This window comes from Ambystoma mexicanum, chromosome 2p (genome assembly GCF_040938575.1).
Source record: "Ambystoma mexicanum isolate Mex_15411 chromosome 2p, UKY_AmexF1_1, whole genome shotgun sequence".
NCBI lineage: Eukaryota > Metazoa > Chordata > Amphibia > Caudata > Ambystomatidae > Ambystoma > Ambystoma mexicanum.
Window position 1 is genome coordinate 302,560,506 of NC_090923.1, and position 27,339 is coordinate 302,587,844.

The following is a 27,339-nucleotide window of genomic DNA, read 5'->3' on the forward strand; positions in this document are numbered from 1 at the left end:
CCATTGTGTCTTCCTCAGTGAGGGCGCTCTTAATGTACTCGAATGCTGCTTACTCCAACGGTCCCCACTGCCACACTGTCTCCTTAGTAAGGGCCCGTAATGGCTTGGACCTGGACGCCAGGTTCTTGATAAAGCGGCCACAGTATGTTACCATGCCCAAGAAGCTTCGAACATCGGACACATTTTTGGGAGGTCGCGCATCCTTAATGTCTTACCTTTCTGGGGTCTGGAGACACCCCGCCCTCTTTAAATATGAACCCGAAGAAGTCGATGTTCGTCCTCAGGCATTCACATTTTTCGCGATGGAGCGTCAGATCTAAGGATGGAAGCCTTTCAAATGTCTTGGCTAGTCTGTGCAGGTGGTCCACCTCCGACCTGGCAAACACAAGAATGTCGTCGCTGATGTTCAGCACGCCCCCCCAGGTCTGCCAGTGCACTCCTGATGATGTTCTGAAAAATATCAGCCGTGGAGGACACTCCGAAGCTGAATAGTTTGTAGCGGTACAGGCCCCGGTGAGTCGTGAACGTTGTACGTCGACTCTGGATGCAGGAGGACTTGGAGATATCCAGCCGGGGATCAAGCTTTCAGAAGAAGCAAGCCCCTTGCAGCTCTGCAATAATGTCATCTATTCTTGGTGTAAGATGTCGCTTCCTCCGGATCGCCTTGTTGGGGAGCCTCATGTCCACACAGATTCTTACTGAATCAGGTTGCTTGGGTTTCTTGGAAACCACAATCGGGGACACCCATGGTGCCAGACCTTCCACCTTCTCGATGTTGAGGTTTACCAGGTTGTTCAACTCCCTCAGGTGGAAGGGCACCCTGCGGTGCTTGAGGGCAATGGGCTGCACAGATTCGTCGATGTGCAACCTCACCGATTCGCCAGTCATGCATCCAATCCCTTGGAACAGTCTTGTATATTGCCTATTGTCATGATGCCTACCCCCGGAGCACCAGGCCGGGCCAAGCACCCCCGGGAGCAGGCATCATGCCCCCGGGTAAAAGCCCAGCAGCCCCTTATAGGGGCTCTTTGGACTCTGTCCTGGCGCATTTGGCGCTAGGCTCATGTTAGTCATCAGTCCTGGCGCCATAGGCGCCAGGCTCATAAAGGGAGGTGTTTAGTGCACTTACCTGAAGCAGACCATGCTGCACGGAGCCTCAAGCCAAATGTGGCTTAGGAGGGACTATTTTTCCTCAGGAACTATCTTTTGCTTGGGTGGGGCTGGGGAAGGATACTCACCTTGGACTGTGGAAGGATACTCACCTGGGACTTCTTCCAAGGCTATTTAAACCCCACCCGAACAGCCACACATGCTTTGCGTTGTTCTGCTTCCTGCAGCTTAACGCTCACCGTGTCTGCTCCTGGACTCCAGCCATGCCCGACTCGAACCTGGAAGACCTGCAGGTAAGGAAGAGAAGAGAAAGGTGAAAACCAAGGACTATTTCAAACTTCTTACCTGCATCTGGAATCTTCTCGCCAGCATCCCTGAAGGAAGACTTCCATTTAAAAGCATTGCGTTGCTCGCTGCAGCGCCACGCTTCACTCACCTGTCCTCGAGACATCTCCCGGCTCCATTGCGGCTGTCAGCATCGGACGCCACATCTCTGCACCTAGGGGAGAGAGGAAGAAACAAAAGGTGAGCAGAAGGACACACAGAAGGAAAGCCTGATTAACAGCCATAATACTTACCGGCTTTTCTTTCACATTTCGGGTCGGCGCCGCCCCGTTGGCAGGTACCGTACCCCGGCCCCTATGGGGAAAGGACAAGAGACATTTCTGGGGAATGATAAGGACATTTAGAGGGATCGCCCTCATTACTACTCACCTCGGCAGTTTAACCCCTTGACGCATCGCCTTCATTCTGCACCTGAAATAAAGGACAGATCACAGGTGAGAAAGACAACATAAAGGGGGCCTCACTTGAACTTTGAACTTTCATACTTACGGCGCATCGCTCAGGAAAGTCAAGTGGATTTTGCCAGCGCCATTCTGAAAACCAGTGAAGTAACTGGACGAACGCGCGCCCCTGCACCAGAAGCAGGATGGAGAGTTCATCATTCCAAACCATAAGGTGAGCTTAAACCGGTGTTGGGAGGAAGTTGGAGAGGAACGAAGGGGTAAAGGGGGAGGTGAGCACACTATTCTGCAGACTGGTAATCCCCTTTCTCATCTGCAGAAGAATATTCCTACGGGCCAAGCAAGCACGATTTGGAGGCCCTGTCCAATCGGTGTTCCGGGTCCTGCGCATCACGCTAGAAGAGGCCACAGCAATCCAGACTAGACCAGCGCCCCCGTGGGAACCAGGTGAGCGTTACACATATTTCTCCAGTAGAGTTTGTATGTCCTGCACATACACGGAAAACTTGCGAGTCCGAGGGCTTTGCCGCATCACGTACAATCATGCTTTGATCTTTGAGCTTCCATGCCCCACTTGAGCTACGAATGCACCATCCAGGAGGATATGATGTGAACCCCCGAACGTGAAGATTCGAGCGTTCGGGGTTGATAGTTTGGGGGGCAGTGCATGGCATCATAATGTTCCCTGGCCATGACATTGACTGACGCCCCCCGTGTCCACCAGCACCGAAACGGGAAAGTCATTGACTGCCACGATACACCTCGGCTGTCTTCGGCCCGTGGACTGGAGGGCGTCAATGCTTGACATGAAGAAAATGTTTTCCTCTTCCTCCTCATCGGGTTGTGTGCCTTCCTCCACTTGGTCGACCTGGGTGACATTGGGAGGACGAGACTGTCTGAAGAACCCAGAATGCACTGGGCACTTGGGCACCATCACCGGCAGGGAAGCTCTGCACACCCGGGCATAGTGATCTGCCAGGCTGCGCCGCCCGCATGTTCTTCCTGCTGCTGGGCATTCACCAGGGTGGGGCAGGTCGTACCCACACTTTTGACATGCCTCTCCTGGCTTTCCGCCCCCATCGTGGAAATTTCCAGCCTGTCTCCTGGCATGCTTGCCACCACATCCCACAGCGCAGACCTCCTCTGACTTGGTAGTGCGAGAGCACGCTTCCATCCTTGATGCACATACCTCTGATATCTCCCGACCCAGTTCCAGGATGTGAGGAAGGGTGATCCCCGGTTCTCTTAGCACTTGTCTCCGTAATTTTTCCTGAGGAACACCCTTGGATGAGCTGGTTGCTGACCATGTCATCCGGGTTGCCCCATGCGCATGCCACCGACAGCCTCCTAAGGCGCCCATAGAAGGTGTCCAGTGTCGTCTCTTCCTTCTTTTGAGTGGATAGCATGACGAAACGCTCGTAGTCCGCGTTGGCCAGGGGAAGGAAGTAATTGTGCAGAGTGGTCTATGCTGTGCCATAGGTTCCATCTGTAGGCTGGAGGGAATAAAAAATCTCATGCACGGCAGGTCCGGCGGCATACAGTAACGTGGCCAGCTTGCTGTCATCACTGGTTTCCATCGTTGCCCGAAAATTCATGTCTAGGCGATGAACCCATCGCCTCCAATTAGGCCACAGGCTGGATGGCGGGCCAGACACATCAAAGTCGAGGATGGGTGCAAGGGTTGTCGGGGCCTTCGTCTGGGCCATTACTGGAGGTGGAGGTAGGGGCACTCTTGCTGTTGTGCTACTGCCTGCCCTCTGTCCTGGTTCGCTGGATCACTCATGGGTCAAGCGCACAAGCACCCCTCCTGGATTGTACACGGGCCGCAACTCACCCAGCTCGATTAGTCCCTCACTGTCACCTTGATCTTCCACAACCTTGCAGGCCTTCTTTATCTTCAGAAATCCCCACCAGTACAGCTCCAGGACACAAAGCACCCACCAGAAAGCCCAAACAGGGTAGTTGGCCATTGACAAGTCACCAGGCCTTCCAGTTCAATAAATGAGGAGTGTCCACAAATTGAGCCTGGGAGGCCTAGGGTAGATGCATTAGAATAGCCAATCTCCCCCCAGTACCTTAGGGTGAGGTACTGGGAGAGATATTCACCTCAAAAATTGCACAAAAATCAAAATTCCAGGTATGTCCATGTAGGAATAGCTGTCAGCTATTCATATTTCCAATAATTATGCATGGATGGCATTCACGGGCCCCTCCGGAGCACTGTGAAACATCTGCGTTATGAGGGACAAAATGGCTGCCGCCGCGTAGGCCACACCCTCCCCCAAGCGTGGATCCGTTCTTGTCAAAAAAAATTGCAAAGTTTTCACCGCCAGGTCCGGGTTCATCATCAGCCTCGTTTTCACTGTTGTGGGAGTATCCCAGACCCCCCCAGCAATGTCCGTGAGCCCCCAGCCTCCCCAGTGGCATAGACTCACAGCAGAGACATGTTTCAGGCTCGGGCTCCCCTGTCGCATTGGCCGGGAAAGCCCCTTTTATTTATACAAAGAAGGATTTATTTTTTTTTTTAAATGGAGCATAAAAAAAAATCTAAATATATGTAAACTAAAGACGACTTTAGTTCAAATGGATGTGTCATATGGACCTTGTCCCTGTGAAAGACTCATTAAGTTCCTGTTGCTCCCTAATCATCGCAACGAAAAATGTTTTTTTGGGCCTAGGAAAAGAGATATCGCACACATTAAATGGGTTTCTGTGCCAAACAAGAGAAGATACAAACATCATAAAATTTGGTACCTGGCGTTTTTGGGGTAGATGAAGAGAAATCCCACAATTAACCATGATTGGTTTGGCTGCAGCAGAGATCAGAGGAGATATCCCACATTTAAAATGGAGAGGTGTAGCTTTGGGTGTTTTACACTGGCAAGTGCTGATGCAATCATTAGCGTGCCCTCAAACTGCATGGTACTGTGTAGCCACATTAGGACATCACAGTCAACACGTGTGGTATGAAATGGTATGGTACATGCAGCAGTGTCACAGCCAGATCAGCAACAGAGAAGGAAGTTCAAAGGGGATGAGAGGAGTAGGTGTTAAGTCATATACAGAAAAGAGCAACACTCAATATGAGCCAATTATTGAATTTTTCTTATCCGCTATGTTAACCAAGACAGAAATGATGCTCTATCCCCTAGGGCAAGGCAGTGATAAATATTTGTTGAAAAGACCACTGATGCCCATGCAATATGTGTCTAAGAGCAGTCAGCCGTGGTGTATAGTCACTCTGTAAACAGCTTCAACGACCTCAGTGTTAATGTAAGTAGTTAGCATGTGGCAGCAACACAACTAAAACCTATGTACAGTATATGGAGAACATAAAATCCCAGGAGCCCCTCGGCCCACAATGAAAGTCCACTTGGTGGAATTGCTTCACAGTGTACATGCAAGGTCAGTTTATCAACACCTGCACTTTACATTAATATTGTGTGACAAGGGAACGTTGGGACTAATTTGCATACCTCATCTCTGGGCTCCCTCTAGCATGAGCTCAGTCAAAATACTGCCAGCTACCTATTATTACTTGGAACCTCCTGCCAATCTAAGGACTAAACCCAACACTACGCCCACCTCGCAAGCCAAGCACAGGTTTAACCAACCTTAAAACCCGCCTCCACCCCTACCTCAGAGGCATTCTAATCTGGCAAATGCATCTTGGCAGCAGACATACTGCCATCGTGGTTTGTTCAACAAACAGGGTTTAGGTGGCTTTTGCAAACAGAAGATCCCTCCCAAGGAAATTTCCATCCGTCATTACTTTAACAAGCTGAACTAGCAGGTTATGTTTGCAGTCTGAATGCCACTTCAGTGTTGTGGGAACAAAGTCAACTTCACCATTGACATACGGACCAGTTGTCAATATGCACACTTCATCATCGACATATGGACAACTGTACAAAGGACGGATTACATAGTAAATCCCACCAGTGAGTTGACCTCTGGGAGAAGGTAGAGGAGGCGGTGGCACAATGGCTGAGTCCCAAGCAGCTAAAACGTGGGTTTGTGGCAGTTGATAATGCAGGAGTCTGCACCCCTCCAGATATTTTGGACCAACTCTCATAATCTTTAGGCACTGAATACACTGAAAAGTCCAGGTTGTCCAAAACATCTGGAGAGCCAAGGGGTGTGGATCCTTTTGTCTAATGGTTCCAATGTATCACCATTAATAATTGGACAGACCAGGCATATCCCATGCTCTGCCCATGTACTCCACTTTATGGAAATACATGAGACCAGCTGGTGCTAGCCTTTAGATGCCATGATTCATGTGTCGTAGAACAACTCATCCTACAGGGTTTAAAATGACTTGATGAATTTGCATGTGTACTACAGCTTGCCATACGACCAGCTATACACCACTATGGTGACCCGCTGGAATGATATACCCTTGCTGGGACGTTTAAGCAAGCTGAGCAATGCACATACAGACTACTATAACACTAGCAGCTGCACATTGGGTGGTCAGTAACTTGCACCTGTACAGTGGCAGACGTTTAATGTAGTTTCTTAACTGTAGACATGAGATGGCCATCTTGCACGTAGGCCTGTTTGTTGCTCAGAAGTGCAAATGGAGTACTTGTAATTTTAACTCTGCAACATAGTAAAATACCATTACTTTTCCATTGAGGAAGGGGAAAGATTCTACCATCAACTTTGAAGGGGATAAATCTAACGAAAAGCCTTAAAGGACCTCCCTTAGGTGTTCCTTGACCCATGCTTAAAGTGGCACATTTTCAGCATTATATGAAAATAGAGGACTCTTGGGACTTTGAGCAAGAAGTGTTCAAATTGTGCAAGGATGCATAGAAAACAACAATGTAGGAAGTCTTTATTCCCTGCCATGAAAATCGTCACCAGGTCCCAGCACTGTGGCCTGGAAGAAATGCCATCCAACATGCACAAAGGAGCTGGTCAGAGCGTGGAAAGGGATGGAGTAGGGACCGGAGGAGCAGATGTATGGAGATTGTTAGCAAGCTGATTGAGCAATTTTGGATTAGCAGATTTTGGTCAATTAAGAGCTCAGCAGGGAGGACAAAAAATGACAGCCTCACTCAACAAGGGGAGCATGGGGACATGGCTGGATGCAGTGCAAGAGTGAGTTAACCGGGAAAATGAGCGCTTGAAATCCAGCAAAGCATTCACAAGGTATCTTGGTAAGAAGCAGCCATGGTCAAAGTGAAGCCAACGAACAAGTAAATGCGAGGAGATTAGCTGCACAAGTCAGTTCATTGAGAGAAGGAATATAGCCAACCATTTAGAAGGTGAATCCAAGAAGTAAAGCACAGTTACTCTGCACTGGTGTCTGTTGGATCTGAGATTTAAAAGGCCCACTGGGAAGCATATGCATAGAGGCAAGACTGTTGAATGCTGAAACCTAAAGTCTCAGCTGCCAAATCCCATGTTGAAAGTCCACTTTGAGTCAGCGGAAGCCCACCAAAAATATATTTTGTGGCAATGAAAGAAACACACAGACCTCTTGAAACAACCCATTTCTCTTAAAAAAAATAAAACTGAAGTACTTCCGTGCCTCTACTCAGTACTTTTAAAATGGAACACCCCTCGTTCAAGGAACTCAAGGAATGCTAACATCAGGGAATATCTGCCCTCCTCCATTAACAAACAACTTGGGTTTAGAGGACGGTTGGAGGAGACTTTGGGAAAAATCTCTCATCTTCCACTCAAGCAAAGTATTTGTGAATGGCTGCCTCCTAGCCAAATGGGAAGTGTTGCAATGTGATGGATGAAGTGACAATGTGAGACCAAACATGTCTCATGATACTGTGGTTTATGAAATCAAAACAGAGGATGGAGTAAGGCTTGCAGGGCTAACTGGGAGTGGCTATAACAAAAAAGGGCACTTCTCCATGTAACTTGCCACAGGGTCATGGACCCGACCCGGTCAACGGCGGATGGAGACCCTTCTCAACCTGGTGCAGGAAGTCTAACACAGGGTGTTTGCCAGAGCCAGTCCTGCCCCATAGGCAGGGTAAGGGAGTTTGAAGGTCCTCCGTCCCCATCTCCCCTACATGTTCCCAGCTTCAAACGGAATGTAGCACATTTGCTCACCCGAAACCCACTGTACCCTGTTCTGGGCAGGGTTTTCTTTATTCCATTGGAGGACTGCAGAGCCCAGAGGTACTTGCGGCAGAGGAAGGAACATAGAACCCACCCACGATTAAAGCGACAAACCGAGTCAATGGAGCAGTGCAATGCAGCCCAACTAATCAGACACAAAAGGCTGCTTGAAAACCTTCAAAATTGACCATTTTGGTCATGTGCCGCCATAACAAAACTCCAGCGGAGAAGTGTGAGAAGGGGACAGGGCTTAAAATGCACCTCAAAGCCCCGATCCTGGGGAAAGAGAAAGACAGATCGACCTTGGAACCCAGGTGGGCACCAATGGGTGGGGGTAGAAGAGGGAATAACAAAAAGGGAAGCAGGGAACAAAGGAGTATGGGTTGTTCGGGTGAGGTCAAGAGAAGTGAAAGTAGACCGAGAGACCAGGTGGAGGAATATCAGTGCAGCAGAGCATGGAGGAGAATTACAGAGTGTGAATAAGATGATGTACGAGTTGGTGAAAGTGGTATTCGGGTGCAATGTGGTAGGTCAGAATCAGGACTGACAAAGCTTTTATTTTTGCCCGGTTCAAAATGATCTTTTCCCAAATCTCCAAGCTCCAGTCCTATTCTATAAAATAAAGTCAAAAGGCTTCTAGTTAGGATGTCTAATCTAATAACAGTTCTGTCCGGAATCCTACCCTAACCTAGTCACTTTCTCAGTTTCCCAAAAGAAAACAGCAAAACAAAAAGACTTTGTGGCAATATTAATAAGCAGGGTTGGCAGCTGGCTTCCGACTCCAACCCTATCCCTTTTAGTAAAGGCCTCTGCCTGTGATGTGGGTTCAAGAAAGCCAGTACTTGTTTTCCCTCTCATCTTCCCAATTTGGGATTGTTGTAATGTTAGTTTTTCTCCCTCCTCACACCTTGTGAAGCTATCCCAGTCTTTCCACACCAGGTGGCTCTTCTCCTTACTCCAGGTGTTTTTGCCTCTTTCACACACTGGGGATTTTTCACTATGTTTTCAGAGGCTCTTCCTCTTCCCACTACCCACTCCAGGGCTGGCTCAATTCCCACCCCACTCTCCAGCTTTTCTTTTTTCTGTGCCATCTGGTGCTCTTCTTCTCTCACCCCTCTGGGGCATGCTTCCTCTTTCTTCTGCCACTCTTTCCACTGGAGCCAGATTGGACCCAATTGCTCTAAGCTGTGCTTTGCAGGTGGGCCATTAAGCCGGGTTGGCTTGACTGTCCTCGTAGAGTCGCTTACACGACTTTTCAGCTGGGCTCTACACCAGCTTTCTGTGGCTCTCCATCATTTGTGCCGTTTCTTTGTCGGTGCAGAGCCACTTATGCAACTTTTCAACTGGGCTCTATGTTAGGCTCCAGGCACCTTCTCCCTCGGTCTTGTAGCTTGTTGGCCAGTGTGGAGTCATTTACCTGACCTTGCAGCTGGGCTCGGCATCGGCCTTGCAAGGGTCTTCCCCCTCGTTATCACATCTTAGCCGGGCTGCTCTGGCCCGCGGCAGCCGCCTCTTACTGCACTATCTGGGTGCGCACTGCTCTGTCTAGCCGGCACTGACATTCTCTTTCCTCCACTGGCTAGACCTCTTTGCTTTCTTTTGCACAGTTAAACTCTGCACACTCCCCATGGATGCTCCTCCAGCAGGCTGGTTCAATCGTCCCTCCTTTGTCTTTGCAGGGGATTGGGCACAGGTATGATCAGAAGCCAAGACAGCCATTAGAAAAGGGTGCATACGATTATTGTAAAACTTAGTCCGTAAATAGCCTACAAAGGTATGCTGGGGAGGGATGGGGACTTCTACCCCTCATGTCCCTGTGCCCTAGGGAGTCTTAAGCATATGAAGCTTATCCCCCACACCTCTGTGGCGCTGCTCCGTGATGGGACGCGCACGCGGCGGCATGACGTTGCACGTCGCCGCGTGCAGTATAAATAGACGGGGCGTTCCCGGCCGCGGTAGAGCGACCGGGAAGCCCGAACTGTAAAGACTTGTGTCATGTGTGGTCTTTCCAGGTTGGGGTCTTGCGGGACCGCATGGGGCAAAGGACAAACCCCCCAACAGTGGCGACGAGTGATGTCGGATGCCCGGGCCCGGCGGTGAAAGCATTCCGAATTTTTTCCCTGAAACGGAACGATCGGACATTTCGTTTCACGCCGTGGCTGCGGATCGCACACGCGGCTGGCGGCCATTTTGTCGGTGAGGCCTTGGAACTTCATCAGGCTCCGGTTCGGAGGGTGAAGGTGATCCAGGTCTAATTGTTGGATATTCTGATTGCAGACAGATTTATCTGCACGCCCATGCCTGGTTTGTGGATTTTACTCCAGATTTGGGACTTCTATGTCGAGTGAAAGCTAGGAGAAGGGCTAATCTGGCTGGGCCTGCTTAGCCCACTTCATTTTCCCAGCTTAATTTTTGGGCCACCTACGCCCTTGAGTCTTGCAGCAACAAGGGGACACGGTGCTTCTTCATCCCTTTCATCATCAGGACGCTGTGGCTTCCTCTTTGCCCCCTTCATCATCAAGGTGGACTGCTACAGTGGAGATCTTCATGTTGGTGTGCTTCTGTCTTCTCTTCGATCTCTTTGGTTCTGGAGGCAGCCTCAGGTGAGCTGAGGGCAGGATATCACCACCTCTCCCCCAGGTTGGACTGGTGCTGTGCCTGGGTGGGGTGGCCAATCCATGTGGAGGTGGTGGGTGGCTGAGTTGCGGCCCTCAGGACTCAAGGTGAGGGTGCCTGTGCGCTCAAGCCCATGAGTGACATTGAAGATCTGGACGGTGGAGCCGCGGCAGCCGCACAGCTTCCCCAGGACAGTGGTCAGGCGGCAGCTCATCGGCAGGCCGTTCAGCCCCCGGCGCTTCCAGTGCAACAACCAGTGGCGGCTCCGGAGCTGCCCCCTCAAGTTCAAGTAGGTGGTCTAGCTCCAGGGCCTCAGGGGCCACCGGCAGTACAGATTGCTGCTCAGCCAGGACCTCCCTTCATGGCTCCACCATGAGCCCAGGCGGCCCTGCAGCCCATCCCCGAATTTGATGCGTCGGGCCCACCATCTAGCGTGGGGCCCCGGTGGAGGAGGTGGATTGGTCGCCTCGACATGTATTTCAGGGCCGCTCAGGTGATGGACGACGACAGCAGGGTGGCTACGATGCTGTACTCCGCGGGGCCTGCGGTCCAGGAAATTTTTGAGTCGCTCACTCCAGCGGATGCCACCTACGATGCGGCCAAGGCAGTATTCCAGGCCCACTTTCTACCCCTCGCCAACGTGGACTATGAAAGATTTGTGATGCTATCGGCCAAACAAAAGGAGGATGAGACACTGGACACCTTTTATGGCCGCCTGCGCCGCCTCTCCCTGGGCTGTGCGTGGGGGGATGCAGAGGACATGATGTGCACAATGCTGATTCAAGCGTGCTCCTCCGGCAAGCTCAGGAGGCAGGTCCTGAGAGAGCCGGGTATCACTCTGCCCCGCATTCTGGAACTGGGCTGGTGCCATGCGGTGGCGGAGGCTCGGGCAAGCAAGATGGAGGCGGGGTCCCGCTCGATAAAGTCGGAGGAGGCGTGTGCCGTGTGGCGTGGAGGCAGAGGAGTGAGAAGGCCTGGTGGGGGACCCCGTGACAGAGCTGGGAGAGCGGGGGAATCGTGCCAGAAGTGCGGCTACGACCTCCCCCACCCGACGGAGTGCCCGGCGGCTGGGAGAACATGTGGTAGGTGCGGCCTGCCTGACCATTTCTCGAGGGTGTGCAGGGCAGCCCTGACCGTGATAGTGCCGAGAGGCCCGGCTCGGACTTGGATTCCACACCAGAACCGCCCGCCAAACGTGGCCCAGGTGAACCAGGGTGAAGAGGAGACCCATGGGGACGGGGCCGAGGAGGAAGAGGAAGAGAACATTTTCTTTGTTTCCAGCGTGGAAGTCCTGAAGGGGAAGGGCAGGAGGCAACCGAGGTGTGTGGTGGAGGTCGACCACTCGCCAGTCCCGGTGCTGGTGGAAACCGGAGCCTCGGTCAATGTGATGGCCCGGGGGCACTATGATGCCCTTCGATTGCGCTGGTCACGCCGAGAGCCCGCATTTTCGCGTTTGGAGGACTGGAACCTATACCGCTGGACGGTGCCTTTGTGGCAAGCGCGGAGCATGGGGGCTCGCGAATCAAAGCCCGGTTCTATGTGACCCCGGTGAGCAATAACACTCTGCTGAGCTGTGCCGCCGCTGAGGCTCTCGGAATTGTCAGCTTCGCATACTCGGTGTACCTCAAGGACATCGATGATCTGCTCGACATGTATGCCGCCCTCTTCAACGGCATTGGAAGGATGACCGGTGCCCCGCTTAGGCTACACATCGATGACTCTGTGCAGCCCATTGCATTGAAACACCGCAGGGTACCGTTTCATCTGAGGGAGCAAGTTGACAAGGAGCTCGACAACCTGGTGAGTCTAGACATTATCGAGAAGGTCGAGGGCCCGACCCCCTGGGTGTCCCCAATCGTTGTGGCTAGGAAGCCCAAACAACCCGAATCTGTCCGGATCTGTGTGGACATGAGGCTGCCCAACAAGGCCATTAAGAGGGAGCGGCATCTCACCCCCACCATCGATGACATTCTTGCTGAAGTGCAAGGGGCTCGGTTATTTTCCAAACTGGACCTTCGAGCAGGGTATCATCAGGTGGTCCTCCACCCTGAGTCCCGGTACATAACCACATTCACTACTCACCGTGGACTATACCGGTACAAGAGGTTGAGCTTCGGGGTGTCATCGGCGGCAGAAGTCTTTCAGAACATCATTAGAGGCGCCCTCGCAGATCTGGAGGGTGTCCTGAACATTAGCAATGACATTTTGGTGTTCGCAAAGACCGAGGTGGACCATCTCAGGAAGCTCGGAAAGACTTTTGAGCGGCTACAATCTCTAGGCCTCACCCTTCATCGGGACAAATGTGAGTTCCTGCATCCCTCCATCAAATTCTTCGGGTTTGAGTTCAAGGAGGGGAGTGGGGGGTGGGTCTCGCCGGATCCGAAGAAGGTCCAAGACATTAAGAAGGCGCAGCCCCCCCGAGTCGGTGTCTGATGTAAGAAGCTTCCTGGGGATGGTGACCTACTGTGGGCGCTTCATCCAAAATCTCACCTCGAGGTTTGAACCACTCAGGGCACTGACAAAGGAGTCGTCGGTCTGGCACTGGGGCCCACTGGAGCAATCGGCTTTTGAGGACATTAAGAGCTCCCTGACAGCAGAGGGCACCATGGCGTTTTTCAACCCGGCGCTGGCGTCGGAGATCATTGTTGACGCCAGTCCATTTGGCCTGGGTGCAGTATTGACTCAAGTGGACCGGGACGGGAACATCCGGCCCGTGGCTTACGCCAGCAAAGCGTTCTCGGAAACTGAGCAAAGATACTCCCAGATTGAGCGGGAGGCGCTGGCGGTCCTCTGGCGTTGCAGACATTCTTGACTCTATGTCTTGGGGCGTCCAGTAACGGTGGTGACAGACCACAAGCCCCTGCTTCCCATTCTGGCAGGGTCATCCTCGAAGCCCCCGGCCAGAATCGAGAGGTGGATGCTTGCTCTTCTCGAGTATGGAGTTACACTGGTGTATCGGCCGGGTGTCAACAATGCGGCGGACTACCTCTCCAGACACCCGGGAGTGCGTGGGGGAGAAGAGTATGGCACCTGCGAGGAATAGGCCGACAAGCACGTTCGAATGGTGGTGGAGGTGGCCACGCCGAATGCGATACCTCCGTCAGAATTGGAGGCGGCCGAGGACGAGTGCTTTCAGATCCTCAAGCACTCAATGCAGCACAGCTCCTGGAAGTCCATCCTGGAAGCTCTGGCGGGGCGGACCCAGGAGGCCAAGACAGGATTTGAACAACTATGGAAGGTCAAGGACGAGCTGTCATTCTCGGCGTAGGGCCTGATGCTCCGAGGTGGCCGGATAGTGGTCCCCCAGTCCAAGGTAAAGGAGGTGATTACCTTGGCCCACCACGGGCATCAGGGAGCCGCCAAGACCAAGGCGAGGCTGCAGCTGAAGGTATGGTTCCCGGAGCTTGAGCGGAGGGTCGATGACTTTGTGGCGGCCTGTGTATGGTGCCAGGCGGCCTCTCCTCTAAAGCGAGAGCCAGCGATCGAGCTGATGCCCCGAGGCACGCGGCTGTGGGAGGTCGTCCATGCAGACTTTGGGTCCACGTCCGTAGGCACCCACTTCATCGTACTAGTCGACGAATATTCACAATATCCGGAGGTGGAGTTTGTCGAGGCGGTGGCCTTCGAGCACGTGGTTGTGGCCGTGGAGAAGGTGTTTGCGGCCCATGGTTTCCCACACATCATGTGCTCGGATAACAGAGCGAGCGGTTCTCCGAGCTGATGGAGAGCTGCGGGGTGCAGCACCGGAAGGTGTCCCCGTTGTGGCCCCGAGCAAACTGAGACGCTGAGAGACTGATGCGGACACTCAATAAGACCTTCAGGATCGCTCAGGGACAAGGGCAGTCACTCCAATGAGCCCTATACCAATTCCTGCGGGTGTACCGCACCACCCCTCCACGGGGGGTGGCTCCGGCTGAGGCTCTGTTCAAGCGATGCCCCCGGGGTCTGCTACCCGAAATCGGGGAAAAAGAACTGGGAGTGATTGACAACCAACAGGTGGAGGCAGACCGGCGGGTGAGGATTGAACAGGAGAACGTGTGTCTATGGCCCCAGCGGCTCGAGCCGGGGGATGAAATCCTCATCCGTAACCGACACCCCCATGGCAAGCTCTCGCTCCCCTATGAGCCAGAGCCGTTGGACGTGGTGGCTGTAAAAGGGTCCATGGTGACTGCCTCAGACGGAAGATCTGCTGTCACCCGGAATGTCAGCTTCTTTAAGAAAATAGGTGACCCCAGGACTGAGCCACCGCTGGAGCCTGACTTGAAGGAGGTGCCCGAGGACGGAGGAGCCCTATCCAGCCCACCGGAATCCCCGGTCTGGGGGACATCTGCAGAAGGACTTCCCGTGCCGGAGGTAAGCGGGAGGTACCCCCCAGACGGCTGGGCGAGGGAAACCCACTTACCTCAGCGAATATGTGCTGGGACATTTGTTTGGTCAACCGGAATGAGGGGATCCGGGTGGTTGACATTAAAGGGGCTGTGGGCGTGCAGTGTTGTTGTTAATTGTTGTGTGGTTTGCAGTGTATAATAAAAAGCAGTTGTGTGTCCTCCCTGAAAAACGAGGAGTGTGGCGCTGCCCCTCAATTGCACTGGTACAATCTGCAGAATCGCTGTCAGGCCTATTTGCAGTATCTCAAACTGATAAATGTATTCTATGCACTTACTCTTCCTGAGCAGACCATTATCGCCTCATAATTTCAAGGGTTCTGAGCGATTGTTTTCTCCCCATGCTCCCACCCTCTTTGAGCACTGTAAAACCCTTGCCTGTGTCTATGCGCTTAATAAATAAACAATACCATACCAATGTCATAGTTTGGGCCAAGAACCACAAGGGCCACAGCAAGGGTCCACTGTCAATTCAGTCCCTTACCGCTCTTCCCATTTTCTCTGACTCTCAAGGTTATTTAATCTTTTGTCTTGATTCTAGTGCCGAGTCCTCGAAAATGGTTGGTTGCCCTTTTCTCTCTCTCAGCCTTGATCTTTCCTATGGGAAAGAACACCCAGACCTGCCAACACAATCTCAGTGCCCGCCTGCTCCTCTTTTCTTCACCTCCTCCAGACTATCACTCAATCCACCCTCTCCTTTCTCCTCTTGCACCTGTTGCCCACAGCATGTTAATCTTGCAGCCCTGGCTTCTAGACCGCTCAACTTGACCCAGATCCTTAACTCATTAAAGTCTTTTCTGTGCTGAATATTTGTGGAATATTCCACGTGGGCCGGGTGAGTATGGGAGTGAGAGAATCCCACATGTGCCACCTACTGTGTCGGCAGTGCTGCAGAGCAGGAGTTTTAGTCCTCATCCCCTAGAGCCTCTTGCAACCCCTTCCCCAGCAGCTCACATGCAACTGTCACAGAAGGCAGGCTCCTCTAAAGTTTTACCAGAGAAAGTGGTCCTAAATGCCTATTGAAAACCTGTGCTACCTCCTGCTAGATTCCAACGTGAAACCATTCTCATGATGCACAAGCAGGTTATGCCTCTCTGAGGCCCATCTCCAGCAATTTACATTTATTATAAAAGAAACCCCACCGCAGCCCTTACAACTACAGTAAGAAATCCTCTGACCCAAATTGTAGGAAGAGACACTAGTCACACCACGGATTCAATGGAGAATAACTTGTTATCTGATAGAGACAAGTGGCTCGACTATGATGCAACATTTAAAGCAGCTAGACAACTGAACTGCATTAGCCAATTATTACTTTCTCTCCTTAAATGTAGGAGACTGTACACTAGCAAGACTCCACTTGAGTTGCGGGGGCTGCAGCCTCGCCTGTCCTTAAAGTCCCTGTCCCAACACCCTGTGCCAGTCAGATGTTCCGTGTTTACATGAAGAAAAGTGGTACACTTGAAGCATGCAGCACGTATAGTGATAACACTAATTGTCTTATACTGCGCCGGTTCTCAAAACCAGCAGGGAAGCTTCAAAGCAAGCTCCTTACTCTTGCACATGAACTCCACATAAGCACCTGAAAGCCAATGTGTAACATCTCACATTATGTGCCAGTCGCTCAATTGAATCTCAACGGACCCCTCACCTAAATGTAAGTCAATACAAGTGACTGCACGTGTTGTTCTAATAGCCAGTGGCATCGGGGTCTAAACCAGCCAGTCGTTGATCTATAAGCACGCTCTTCTTTGCGTCTGAGTCAAATTATGTGCCAGTTAGCACTAATCGTTGCTCAAGATACTTCAAGCATTCATTATGGAGCCAACCAGATCTTTGCACAAAGCCAACTCTGGTAGTATATTTAACAGCATTTGACCAAGGCCTTACATCTAGTAATTCGTTTCCTCAGTGCAAAACTCACCAACATTTCACTTGATTGTGCATGATAATTGACACGTTGCAGAATCAATAGAATTTTGCAAGGCAACTAGTACATTCAACCATAGTGACTTCAGCAGAAACAGCCTACAGATGTAGCTAAAGATAATGCATTTTGAACAAGACTTTCTTTGCTTGCTTTGCTTCATGAAAAGGATGTCTAAGGTCCGCTTTCCAATGGGAGAATTGAGAAACCGTGTCAGACCTCATTGCAAAATGGCCTGCCGCCTTCAACACCTTAGCTTTAACCTAGAGGACCCAATGGTGATTTAGAGCAAAGGTAGTTCCTAGGCTGAAACAATTTTGAAAATCGTACAATCCAGATTCAAGCTTTGTTTTATTACCCGCATACCAGTTTATTCTTATGGGTTGGCTGGGTCTTTGCCTTTTCACATGTGTCCCTTTGTCAGAGTCCACCTGCAGCCTCGTTTGTTGGTCGTTTGGGATTTAGGCTCAACAATATCACCAGACACCCGATGCCCAGAAGGACCAACAAAACACGCACACGTCTCCTTTTGCAGATGCCATTAAACAAAATAGTGCATGGGATATAGATGTACAACTAGAAAGAAAAACTGAAAACATTACAAGCAAAATAATGTTCAACCTGTGGTTCAATGTTAAAAAGAAAAAGCGAGCATGTGTCTAGGTCTCTTTAAAGGTATAGACACACCAAAACAAAATGTGTTGTTGCAATTTGATCTTCTCATGAGAATGGTTATAGAAGGATGGTAGATGTGAGAAAGACAGTAGGCGTAGGTGTGCTCATGGATATATTTGGACAATCCTCTTACAGGTTTCACAGATCATCTTCCAGAGTTGCTTGCAATTTTGATTAGCAAACAATTGATATTCGTATACAAAAGTGTAACTAGTTTAGAATTTGAAATTGCATCGATGTGCCGGATCAGAGCTCCTCTGCTTAAATCAAAATCGCTGGTGGCCCATTTTCCCATACGCATACATGGACATGAGTTTGTTTTGAACTAAATGAAAAAATATGAAGGATCAGATTCCCATTACTTGAATATTAAGCTATTTAATGAGGAGTATCCATAAAGAACACTTGGTCTTGTGGGTATACGGTACCTTTCGGCTCAGGTTCATCACTAAAAAAAAAGGAAACCTCTAAGAAAAATGAGAACTAGGATACATGGGAATTCACTGCAAACTACAAGGTTATGTTCAAACTTGATGGGGGTTTAGGGGCGACAGTCAAGTTCCTGAAATCTAGAAGTTGACGGCTGTTCATTTTCAAAATGTAGCAATAAAAAAGGGTGTGTGAGGAAGCACAACAAAGGAATGACAACAATGAATAGCTTTAGTTAAATGCTATATTTGAAAAGGCCATTTTGATTTAGATTTACACATCCAATCTCACAGGAATCAGTAGCGCCTGAGAGACCTCAGCCAATAGTATAGCGTATGAAAGCATTTACTACTCACCAACTCCAATAGGAGTGGTCGTCCTTCAGGCTCAGGTACTATCACCGGACCTGCAAATCTCCTCAGGGCAATGAAATATCAGAACACTTCAGTACAACCCAGCTACTGATTACGAATGTAGGAAATAAACTTGGAAAGACTGTCCAGGAATGAGCGACCACTAGATTTTGCTTTTGCCAACTCCTTACCTGACCGACATTGCCTTGCGGAAGCTGCTGCAGTGACACACTAGAAATCTGCAGAGGTGCCACTTGGGGCGCTGCTCCGTGATGTGGAGTCGGATACTGGGTTAATGGATGAGAGGTTGGCGGCAGGGCACAAACTGGCTGGACTGCAGGAACCTGCTGCAGATGACCTTGCAGCGATTGCTGGAAGACAATAATAAACCATTTCAAAGAACATTGATGACAGCACCAACATATGGATAGCTGGATCTAATGCCTTACGTAGTTAAGACATGGGGGAACACAATCACATATCAATTTCTAAATATTATCTTACACTTGCCACAGCATGCATATATTGAATATTAAGCTCATTCCCAACCTGAACCACTCAGAGATGCGTGCACCCCCAAGTTATTAATCTTTTGTTTTTCTAGAATGTATCGCAAGGAAAACTTTACAATTTGCTATGAAAGTACATTCAAGCTATCCATTTTTATGCAAGCTCTCTTCAAGGATCTTAAAAGTTATGTTCTACAAGGTGTGAGCCAGCGTAAAACTATAAAATATGCCACTGCATAGATACCCATTAAAATATGTACATACACAAATGTGTTTCCTAATATTTGTAGAATGCATAGTCTCTTACTTAGGATGTTTATGGAACAATACTAAAGTAGTCTGTTAAGCAGAAAATGTACACCTGTACATCTCATGTTTTACCGCCACAGACGAACAAGCTTAGACTAGAACCATATGTCAGATAGGGAAATTCAGAAGACTAACATATTAGTTAGAAAAAAGATCCACTCTTTACAAGGTCTATGTTTTTTATGGACCTCTAAACAGCAGTGCTCTTAAACAAGGGGAAAACGGTAGCATCTTTTCAACAAAATCGAGAAAATTACTCATTGCAAATTAGAGTTGCATAGGCCTCTAAATTCAAGTTTCTTAAACATAGATACCAATCAGTGAAATGTTCTGCACCCTCATGTAGGTCGACATTACAATAATCTGAGAATGGACAATTAACCAAATCAGTAAGAAAATGGAATGAAGGGGCATTGAAGGATGACAATATGCCTATCAATATTTATAAGAACAGCTTGTTACACTTTAATAGGCTCTGGAATCCGAACAATAATAGTAGTGCTGCAAGAAGGAAAAGACTGTCATATTGATAGCTTACTGCTAATGGGATACTAAGAACTTCCAATTTTTTTAAGTCAATCCACCTGTGTACTGGAAAATGTGAGTGGACAGCTCTCTGCAAAATCAGATTCAAGTCGCTTTGTATTGCGAAAAACACTTTGCTTAAAAGAATCCTGAATTTTAGCTGCAGCAGCATGAATGTTGGGGCTCTTCCTAGTACGTCAACAACTACAATACCATACAGATAATACAATGTAATTTCACTTTAAGTACTGTAATGAATCTGGACAATTCATCCCTGCTCCCAGAGAGTAGTAACTCCCTTTGGGCTAGGTATGTGAAACCGTTCAGCAAGACCCTCCCTAGGGGTCTGGGCAAGTAATGCCCCTCTTGGTACAGGCGGGAAAGAGAGACAGAGACAAAGAGATGGAGAGAGAGAGGGAGAGAGTGAGAAAGAGAGAGAGAGATAGACAGACAGGGAGAGAGAGAGACAGGGAGAGAGAGAGAGAGACAGACACAGACAGACACAGACCAGAGAGAGACAGAGAGACAGACAGACAGATCCTGGAGGGGGTGGAGACGCACTACACCACAGAGCCAGCAATAGCATGGAGAGTGCTCAAAATGCTCATCAGAAGGCTGGCTTCTGGAGTGACAGAGAAGCCAAGGTCAGAAGAGAGAGAGACTGTAAAGAAACCATCCTGCCTGGTGGCATGACCACACAGAAGCCGTGGTGGCCCTGGAGCATGTTAACGGATGTCGAGACCAGACTGCTGTGGAGAGCCCGGAAGTCGGAGCTCTGCACAAGAAGGGTATTTGCTTCCAAGCAGCGGAAGGGAAGCAAACATTCCCAAGGAGGCAACGCTGTTGAGAGGGGCGAACAGAGACATTCGAGACTTGGAGAGCCACAAAGGTTATGGGAGCCTGATAAACCCTAGTGGACAGCCGCCCTACTCAAGTCAAGTCGAATAAAGACTTTTAGAGGGTTGGGGGCTCCGGAGAGCCCAGCAGAACCAATACACTAACATTCGACCTGGGAAAGCCACACATGTTCTGGAAGCCTGATTAAAGTGAATGGACAGACTCCTTACCAAGAGTGAGATAAAGAGAGCCTGTCACAGGGCAAAAATAAGAAAGAGTGAAAGAGAAACCAATAGGCTTTTCCTTTTTATTTCAATAAAGCATCGAGTCAACATGGCATACTGTAGTCTAGAGTCCTCCTTTTAGTTCGCCACAGTACACAATTTGCCTGATGGAGGAGCCTAGTATACTGTACCACCTTCTGTTTTAGTCTGTGTTCTTTGAGGAGATCAACTTTGATACGAACATTACATTTTATGTCCTTTGCTTTGAGATCTTTAACATTGACACTGATGCACACATGTAGAGACAGCACGCCCATTCCTGCAGAAATACCCTGAACGTAATTCTACTCAAACAATACAATTCCCCCCAATTTGCTCAGTAACTATTTCCACATGCCTTCTGTTCTCTACATTGAGGTGCTAGAAACTTCATTAATTCCTTATGAAGCCATAAATCCATAACCAAATGTATCCCACCACCCTAGATTGGGCTCACAAATTGCTCCCATCTCTCCATACATCTTTCCTCCCTTTCCATCTTACTGAAAATGGCCTTTCACACAGCCAACCATTCAAGCATCTTCATCCGCTTTAAAACTCACTCACAATCCAATTACCCGCAACACACACCTACTAGTCTAATGGTAAACTAGCCAAATCTATTTTGTATGGCATAGAGAGCCAAGTAGGGAGAAAGGAACATTGGCTCTCACCTATTGAGGGGTTACTTTGGCGTCCTGCGTTGTCTTTTCAAAAGATCACACCCATTGGAGCACAGAAAGCGGGAATGCCCTACCTCCCACAATCTGAGGTGAGCCCTCCCTCATTGCCTTCCGGAAAGCTATGAAAACCATCCTCTTCACATAAGGTCTCTCGCAGCACCATGTTTGCCAATAAACTGTCTGTAATGTAATAACCAAAGATTAATGAGCTGTAATGACTAATCTGTTTGTAGCAATCATAATGTGCCAACTACTGCTACCAATCCTGTACCCCCTGTAACTAAGTTCCTGCAAGTAACAGCGCCACAATGCCCCTGGGCTGTCTGCGTGCTATATAAATATAAATAAATAAATAAATGTTAATTCTTTCGAAACAAATTTGTCAAAGTAAACAGAGTTTTGCAGATGATTGGGCTGGAAATTCCTGAGGTCCTAGGGAAATCTGTACTTCTAGGCACCGTTAACAGAGCTGTATCACAAGAATGGGTTAGAAATTCAATCGGCCTAGTCTCTAGGTCGTTGGCTGTAGAGTATGCAAAGTCTCTTCCATTTTATGCTGTAATACAGCCTTACATCAAAAGGTCCCCAGCAATTAATAAAGAATTGTATTCATGCTTTTTAGAATAAATCAACTGGGCATTCTGAAAGTTCTTGACCCAAAGATTAAGGTTTCCGTTGATCAGAGTATGGAGAGTATGTAAATCACTGGAGAATGAAACATTTGCTTATGTCTTGTGTGAGTTTACAAACTAAATCTACTTGCTTATTTTTCACAATATGTAAATGATATATAATTTTTAAATTCTGAATTCTTGTGGTCTTGCAATGAGTTTACAAGTTATAAGATATTGGAGGTTTTGACATAATGATTAATTGCATAGAAGTGATATTTTAAATTAATCGTTTGGGTTATGGGTGCTTTTATGTAACGTTACAGGTTTGATTTACGTTTTTTTTAATAGAAAAATACATACCAAACCTGCTAAAAGACAAAGATGCACAAACTGGGAAAGTAAAATGTCAGAATCTGATCACTTGTTAAACCTCTTACATACAGGGTATTTGCTGGACCCATTCGAAATCCAACTTCGTCATGCATTTCGTTCCTCGAAACAGCCCCCACAACTCGCAAATGCCATGTGTCTTCCTATGCTCACCTTTACTTCATGCAGTCTCTAATCACGATTTTGCCAAACCTAAATGATAAAAACACTACTTGCTTCATTACTCAAAAATCCTCATCACCAACCACCTTGTCACCCTTCGAGTGTACCAATCAACCACTCCTAGCTGTATATAGATGTCCCTTAAACTCTACAATTAAGAGCCAAAAACACTTGCACCCCTTCAACCTTAGTAATCTTCACACTTCTAGGAATGGTTCTACTACCTTTTCGAAAGGTAGTTCCGTGCCTCTTTTAAAACAATGTCATTATATTAAAATGCCATCTGCTGGAAAGTGAATCGCTGCTGTGAGAAACCAGAAGCTGTCTCACCCGCTAGTCTCCGTGGATCTGTCATCTAGGTGGCAAAGACCCAGCCATCGCTTTTGGATCCAGTTCCTCGGGGTGCACCAGTGCGAGAGGATCACCTGGGTGAGGGGTCTTCGGGGAGTGGGACACTGGATGGTGAGACGCGGATTCCCCTTCCCTGTAACACCTTTACCCCATCCTATCAGGTAGGATATTTAGGAACTCAACCACCCCCCTTTTACAACAAATCCTTTCTCACGGACAGCCCGCTATGGGAGAAAACGGACAACACCCGAGCCGTATTACAGACGTGTCCCAATACAATGGTCAGGCAAGGTAAGGCAATTACAGACTATCACACACACACACACACACACACACCCCTGACTTCCATTACACTTCCCGACACAGATAAAAGGCGGAGCACGAGAGCACACTCTGAGGGAGGCAAAACACACGAGGAAACATCAGTTCCAAGATGGCAGTTTAACAATGAGGAGAAAGACGCTGAAACAGAAGGGGAATGCAAGGAGGGAAGTTCCCTTGACCTTTTTGACAAGGAACCGTTACTTTCATGAAACCGCGAGAATAGAAAACATAAAACCAGGAAACCCAGCTGGAGAATTCTGTATTGTGTGTCAGAGGAACCGGGGCTCTCCCGCGTCTAGAATCTCCAGCTGCTGTGGTCCCGTCCTTAGCTCCAACAAAGCAGCGTCAGTGAAATCAACAGTCGGTGAGTTGGGGAGACCAATGAAGGACCGTGTTGAAGCCAAGATTGAAAGCAGCAACATTGTATGGCGAGCGCTGAAATGAACATGGAAATGCAGGTGATAACCAACTCAAGTGAAGTTGAACGGCAGATGAGTGATTGAAATTTGAAACCAAGATACAATACCGTTGACAGAGTGATCCGGCACCTGTAATGTATCCAGCTGAGAGTTAACAAAAGTGGAAGAGTCGCAAAGGATTGTGAATCAAAGTGGTCCTGCGACGGGTCTAGCTAAATCCTGCACACAGTCAAAAGTCTGAGTTAATAAAGAAAGTTTATGGCAAAGTAATAAAGTTGGTCCGAGCCCGGCTGAAGGAGATCAATAGAAAGCTTTGGGTTAAAGCAAGCGTGTGTTATTTATTTGAGCCGGCCAGAGGGAGACTGATTCAAGTGGATCTGAGCCCGGCGGAGGGGGATCCGAGATGGATAGTAAAACACCTAAGAAAATGGTGTATATCTTAAATACAAAAGGAAAGGAACTTTGCTGTTTGTGGCATCTGGCCATCTGAAAGAAGAGACTTTGAATGGCAGAGAGACTTTGGCACAGAAGGCCATGGTGTTCAAGTTTTGAACTGCACCCTCGTGCTAGTGAAGCCAGAGACTGCCGCCTTGTCCCGTGCTAAAAACATGGGGAAGGGAAGTCTACGGCTTGTATATCCAGACACATGCTTTCTTGCTCCCATCTTTAGATTAAGGATTAGCTAGGCATTTTTCAAACCCAATGGAAGTTCAATAAACACCCTAGAACTGTGGTCACTTGAGTCTGTCTTACTGTTGATAGCATGCTTTCCTTATACTGCCCTCCACCATCACACAGCCCCCCCCTCATACCCACAAATCCAAACTCATGCCTTCTACCCATCCAAACCATCTCCTTTATCCCTATTTATTTTACTTGTTGACTTTATTACAACTGAGCATAATACACTCCTATTAACTATGCAGAGACTGGGCATCACCAATTCTGCAATCGTCTGGCTTTCTTACATTGCTGATCAGTATCACAGGGCGTGATCCCGTCACTGCATCTCTTTAGTTCTGGGTTTAATCTTTCAAACGCTTGTATGAGCTTCATAACCAGAGCATTGGTAATGTAGAAAATGGACAGGGATTTGGAAAACCAAGGTATCTGCCTTATGAGTGGGACGAATCCTTTCCTAGACTTCCCTTCATAAAAGAGGAAATTCAATCTCTTCCCATCAACATGCCACAAGCCATCATATTTTTCTGGACCTATCCCTCCCTACGAGATGGCTAACTACCCAACTCTTCTACAAAGACTCCAAACGTGGAAGGGTATTGACGGAACTGCACATGTATGAGACGACTACTCTCTGGTTAAGGTTGGGAATTTCAACCCCCATCCACCTATTTACTGAATCCCAAGAGGGGGTCCCCAGCTCCTATCTCACCTTGGCAATTCAACATCCAAGTAAAACCATCGGCTGATACAATGAACCCTTAGAACCTTTATTTCCAGTTATTTGGGGATAATTCACAGGCCCTCCTTAATCTTGAGCTACAGAATGGAAACCACCATCACTGATCGTCTATTACAAAAACAAAAACAAAAAAACCAGGCCCAGTTGATGGACAATCATCTGTGCCTTAACATGGCTAAGCCGAAATCATGTTTGGACTGCCACTACTATGCTACATTTCATCTGGCCCTCTTATGGACCAAGCACTACCTCTTTCTGAAAAGGCCAAGGACATGGAGGTGATTTTGACTACATACTATACATCCAACTACAAATCAGCAAACCATGTGCTGGCATACGACCAGAACATGGAGCACACCCTCCTAGGGACCTTGATTGATCCAGTGTGGTTGCGGGAAATACTCTGGCACCTGCCCAGCACCCTATGCGCCCAACTCTTGTTGTTATCAGTGGGTAGAAAAATCTGGCAGAGGACATGGAAAATCTTGAAGGGTCCATGCCCCTACTCACCGCATAGACCCATATTGATCGGTGACAAAAGCGACCCTGGTGAAACCATGATTATGAGGCACTGGGAGGAGGTGGGCATTGCAACATGGGGGGGGGGGAACATGTACGAAAACGGTACCTACCGAGGATGCAAGAAAGGTGCCAAGAAGAAGATCGTTGAACCCTTCTCTAAAAAGGACTGGTATGATGTAGGGAATTTTCAGACCTTATGGAAAAGGAGGGGCTACCTGGGGGGCAATTCCTGATATATATGTGGATTATTAAATTCACAAAGCAAACCTGGCCAGAATGGCCGACAGAGCCACAACCAAATGCACTCCTGTCGCTTATGTACGATTTGCAAAGTGGCTGGAGACCTGTGTCTCGGTTGTACAAAGTCTTTATTGAAGGCACGCTCACGGAACATCCACAACTTAAAACTAGATGGGAGACAGACCTGGGTACAGCCTTCACAGACAAACAATGGCAATGGGTACTTAGCCACGGAGAGAATGTCTCACGCATTTAACTCCAGCCAGGATCGCCAAATTCAACAAAAATGCAACATTTAACTGCCCCAGGTGTGGTAGAGCAGATACTCACATGATGCATATGTTTTTGGAGTGCGTGAATGTGCAGGGGCTTTGGAACGTGAACAAACTCACCAGTGTTATCACTAGGTACCAATGGACCCCACAAGAACGCATTCAGAGGATGTATCCTACAGTTGGTAAACCAACACCGTCAGATTTATGCATTTAGCCTGCATTTTGGGCAAAAGATGTATTGCTATGATGTGGAAGTCGAGTAAGGGCCGAGGTTTGAGGTGTGGCTTAGGGAAATGCAGCGCTGCAGTGCGGCGGAGACGGTGGCTTGGGGACAAGCTATAGATGTACATGGTGGTGAAGTGGGCACACTCTTCGAGGCATGGAAGTGCTTGGTTAACTCTGCATTATACCCCTCAGATAACAAACCCCCCATGAACCCCAGATAATGGATGCGTGAGGTCCTTTTCTAACTTTGCCAAATGAACAATGTAGATCCAGAGACTTGCACCTATACCTGAGCATGAGACAATACAAGGGGTGGTGGGGAGAACCTGTACTACAGTAGCATAATTGGGTGGGCTTTTTTTTTCGTTTCCTTTTCTCATTTGGTTAACATATGGTAACACGATATGCCCAATTGACTCTTGATATTTCTTGTTGCTATATTTACTATGTTTGACAAAATGGCAATAAAAATATATTTTAAAAAAATTATCAATTACAGCAGACGTAAGACACCCGGCCTAAGTTTCTAAAACAAAGAAAGAAAGTGCTACCTGAACCACGATTTAACCAAGTATGTACCTCAAACAATATAGCAATCCAGCATCCAAAATTATTTTGTGACCCATTAAAACAGAAACAAATTGGGCAAATCAATTCCCATTCCTGTAGCAACTCACAGAAACAGCATCCCCCTTTAACAGAATCCATCGTCAAAGGAATTTAAATATTACCTAAACTAGTTTGTGAAACAGCGCTCCTAAAGCCTAATAAGTATGTGAATGCCCGCTGATCACAAAGCACCAGTGGTCTTTGTGCCCAACTGATACCTTGACCTGAAGGCCATGGTGTTCAAGTTTTGTTGTGTCCCTTCCACACTAGGACAGCAGGGTGGTGCACCTGGACCACTCCCCACACGCTACTTTAAACCCATAACACT

At 48.4% G+C, this 27,339-nt stretch overlaps 1 protein-coding gene across 11 annotated transcripts in view; it reads right to left on the bottom strand.

The window, feature by feature from the left end:
• The window catches only part of WNK2 (WNK lysine deficient protein kinase 2), a 1,473,871-nt gene that overhangs the window by 691,160 nt on the left and 755,372 nt on the right, over positions 1-27,339 (bottom strand). For all 11 annotated transcript variants that reach the window (XM_069643592.1, XM_069643590.1, XM_069643588.1 and 8 more), the window contains one exon: positions 18,523-18,702. In XM_069643592.1, coding sequence (XP_069499693.1) covers positions 18,523-18,702 — 180 coding nt within the window. The remainder of the gene's footprint in view (positions 1-18,522; positions 18,703-27,339) is intronic.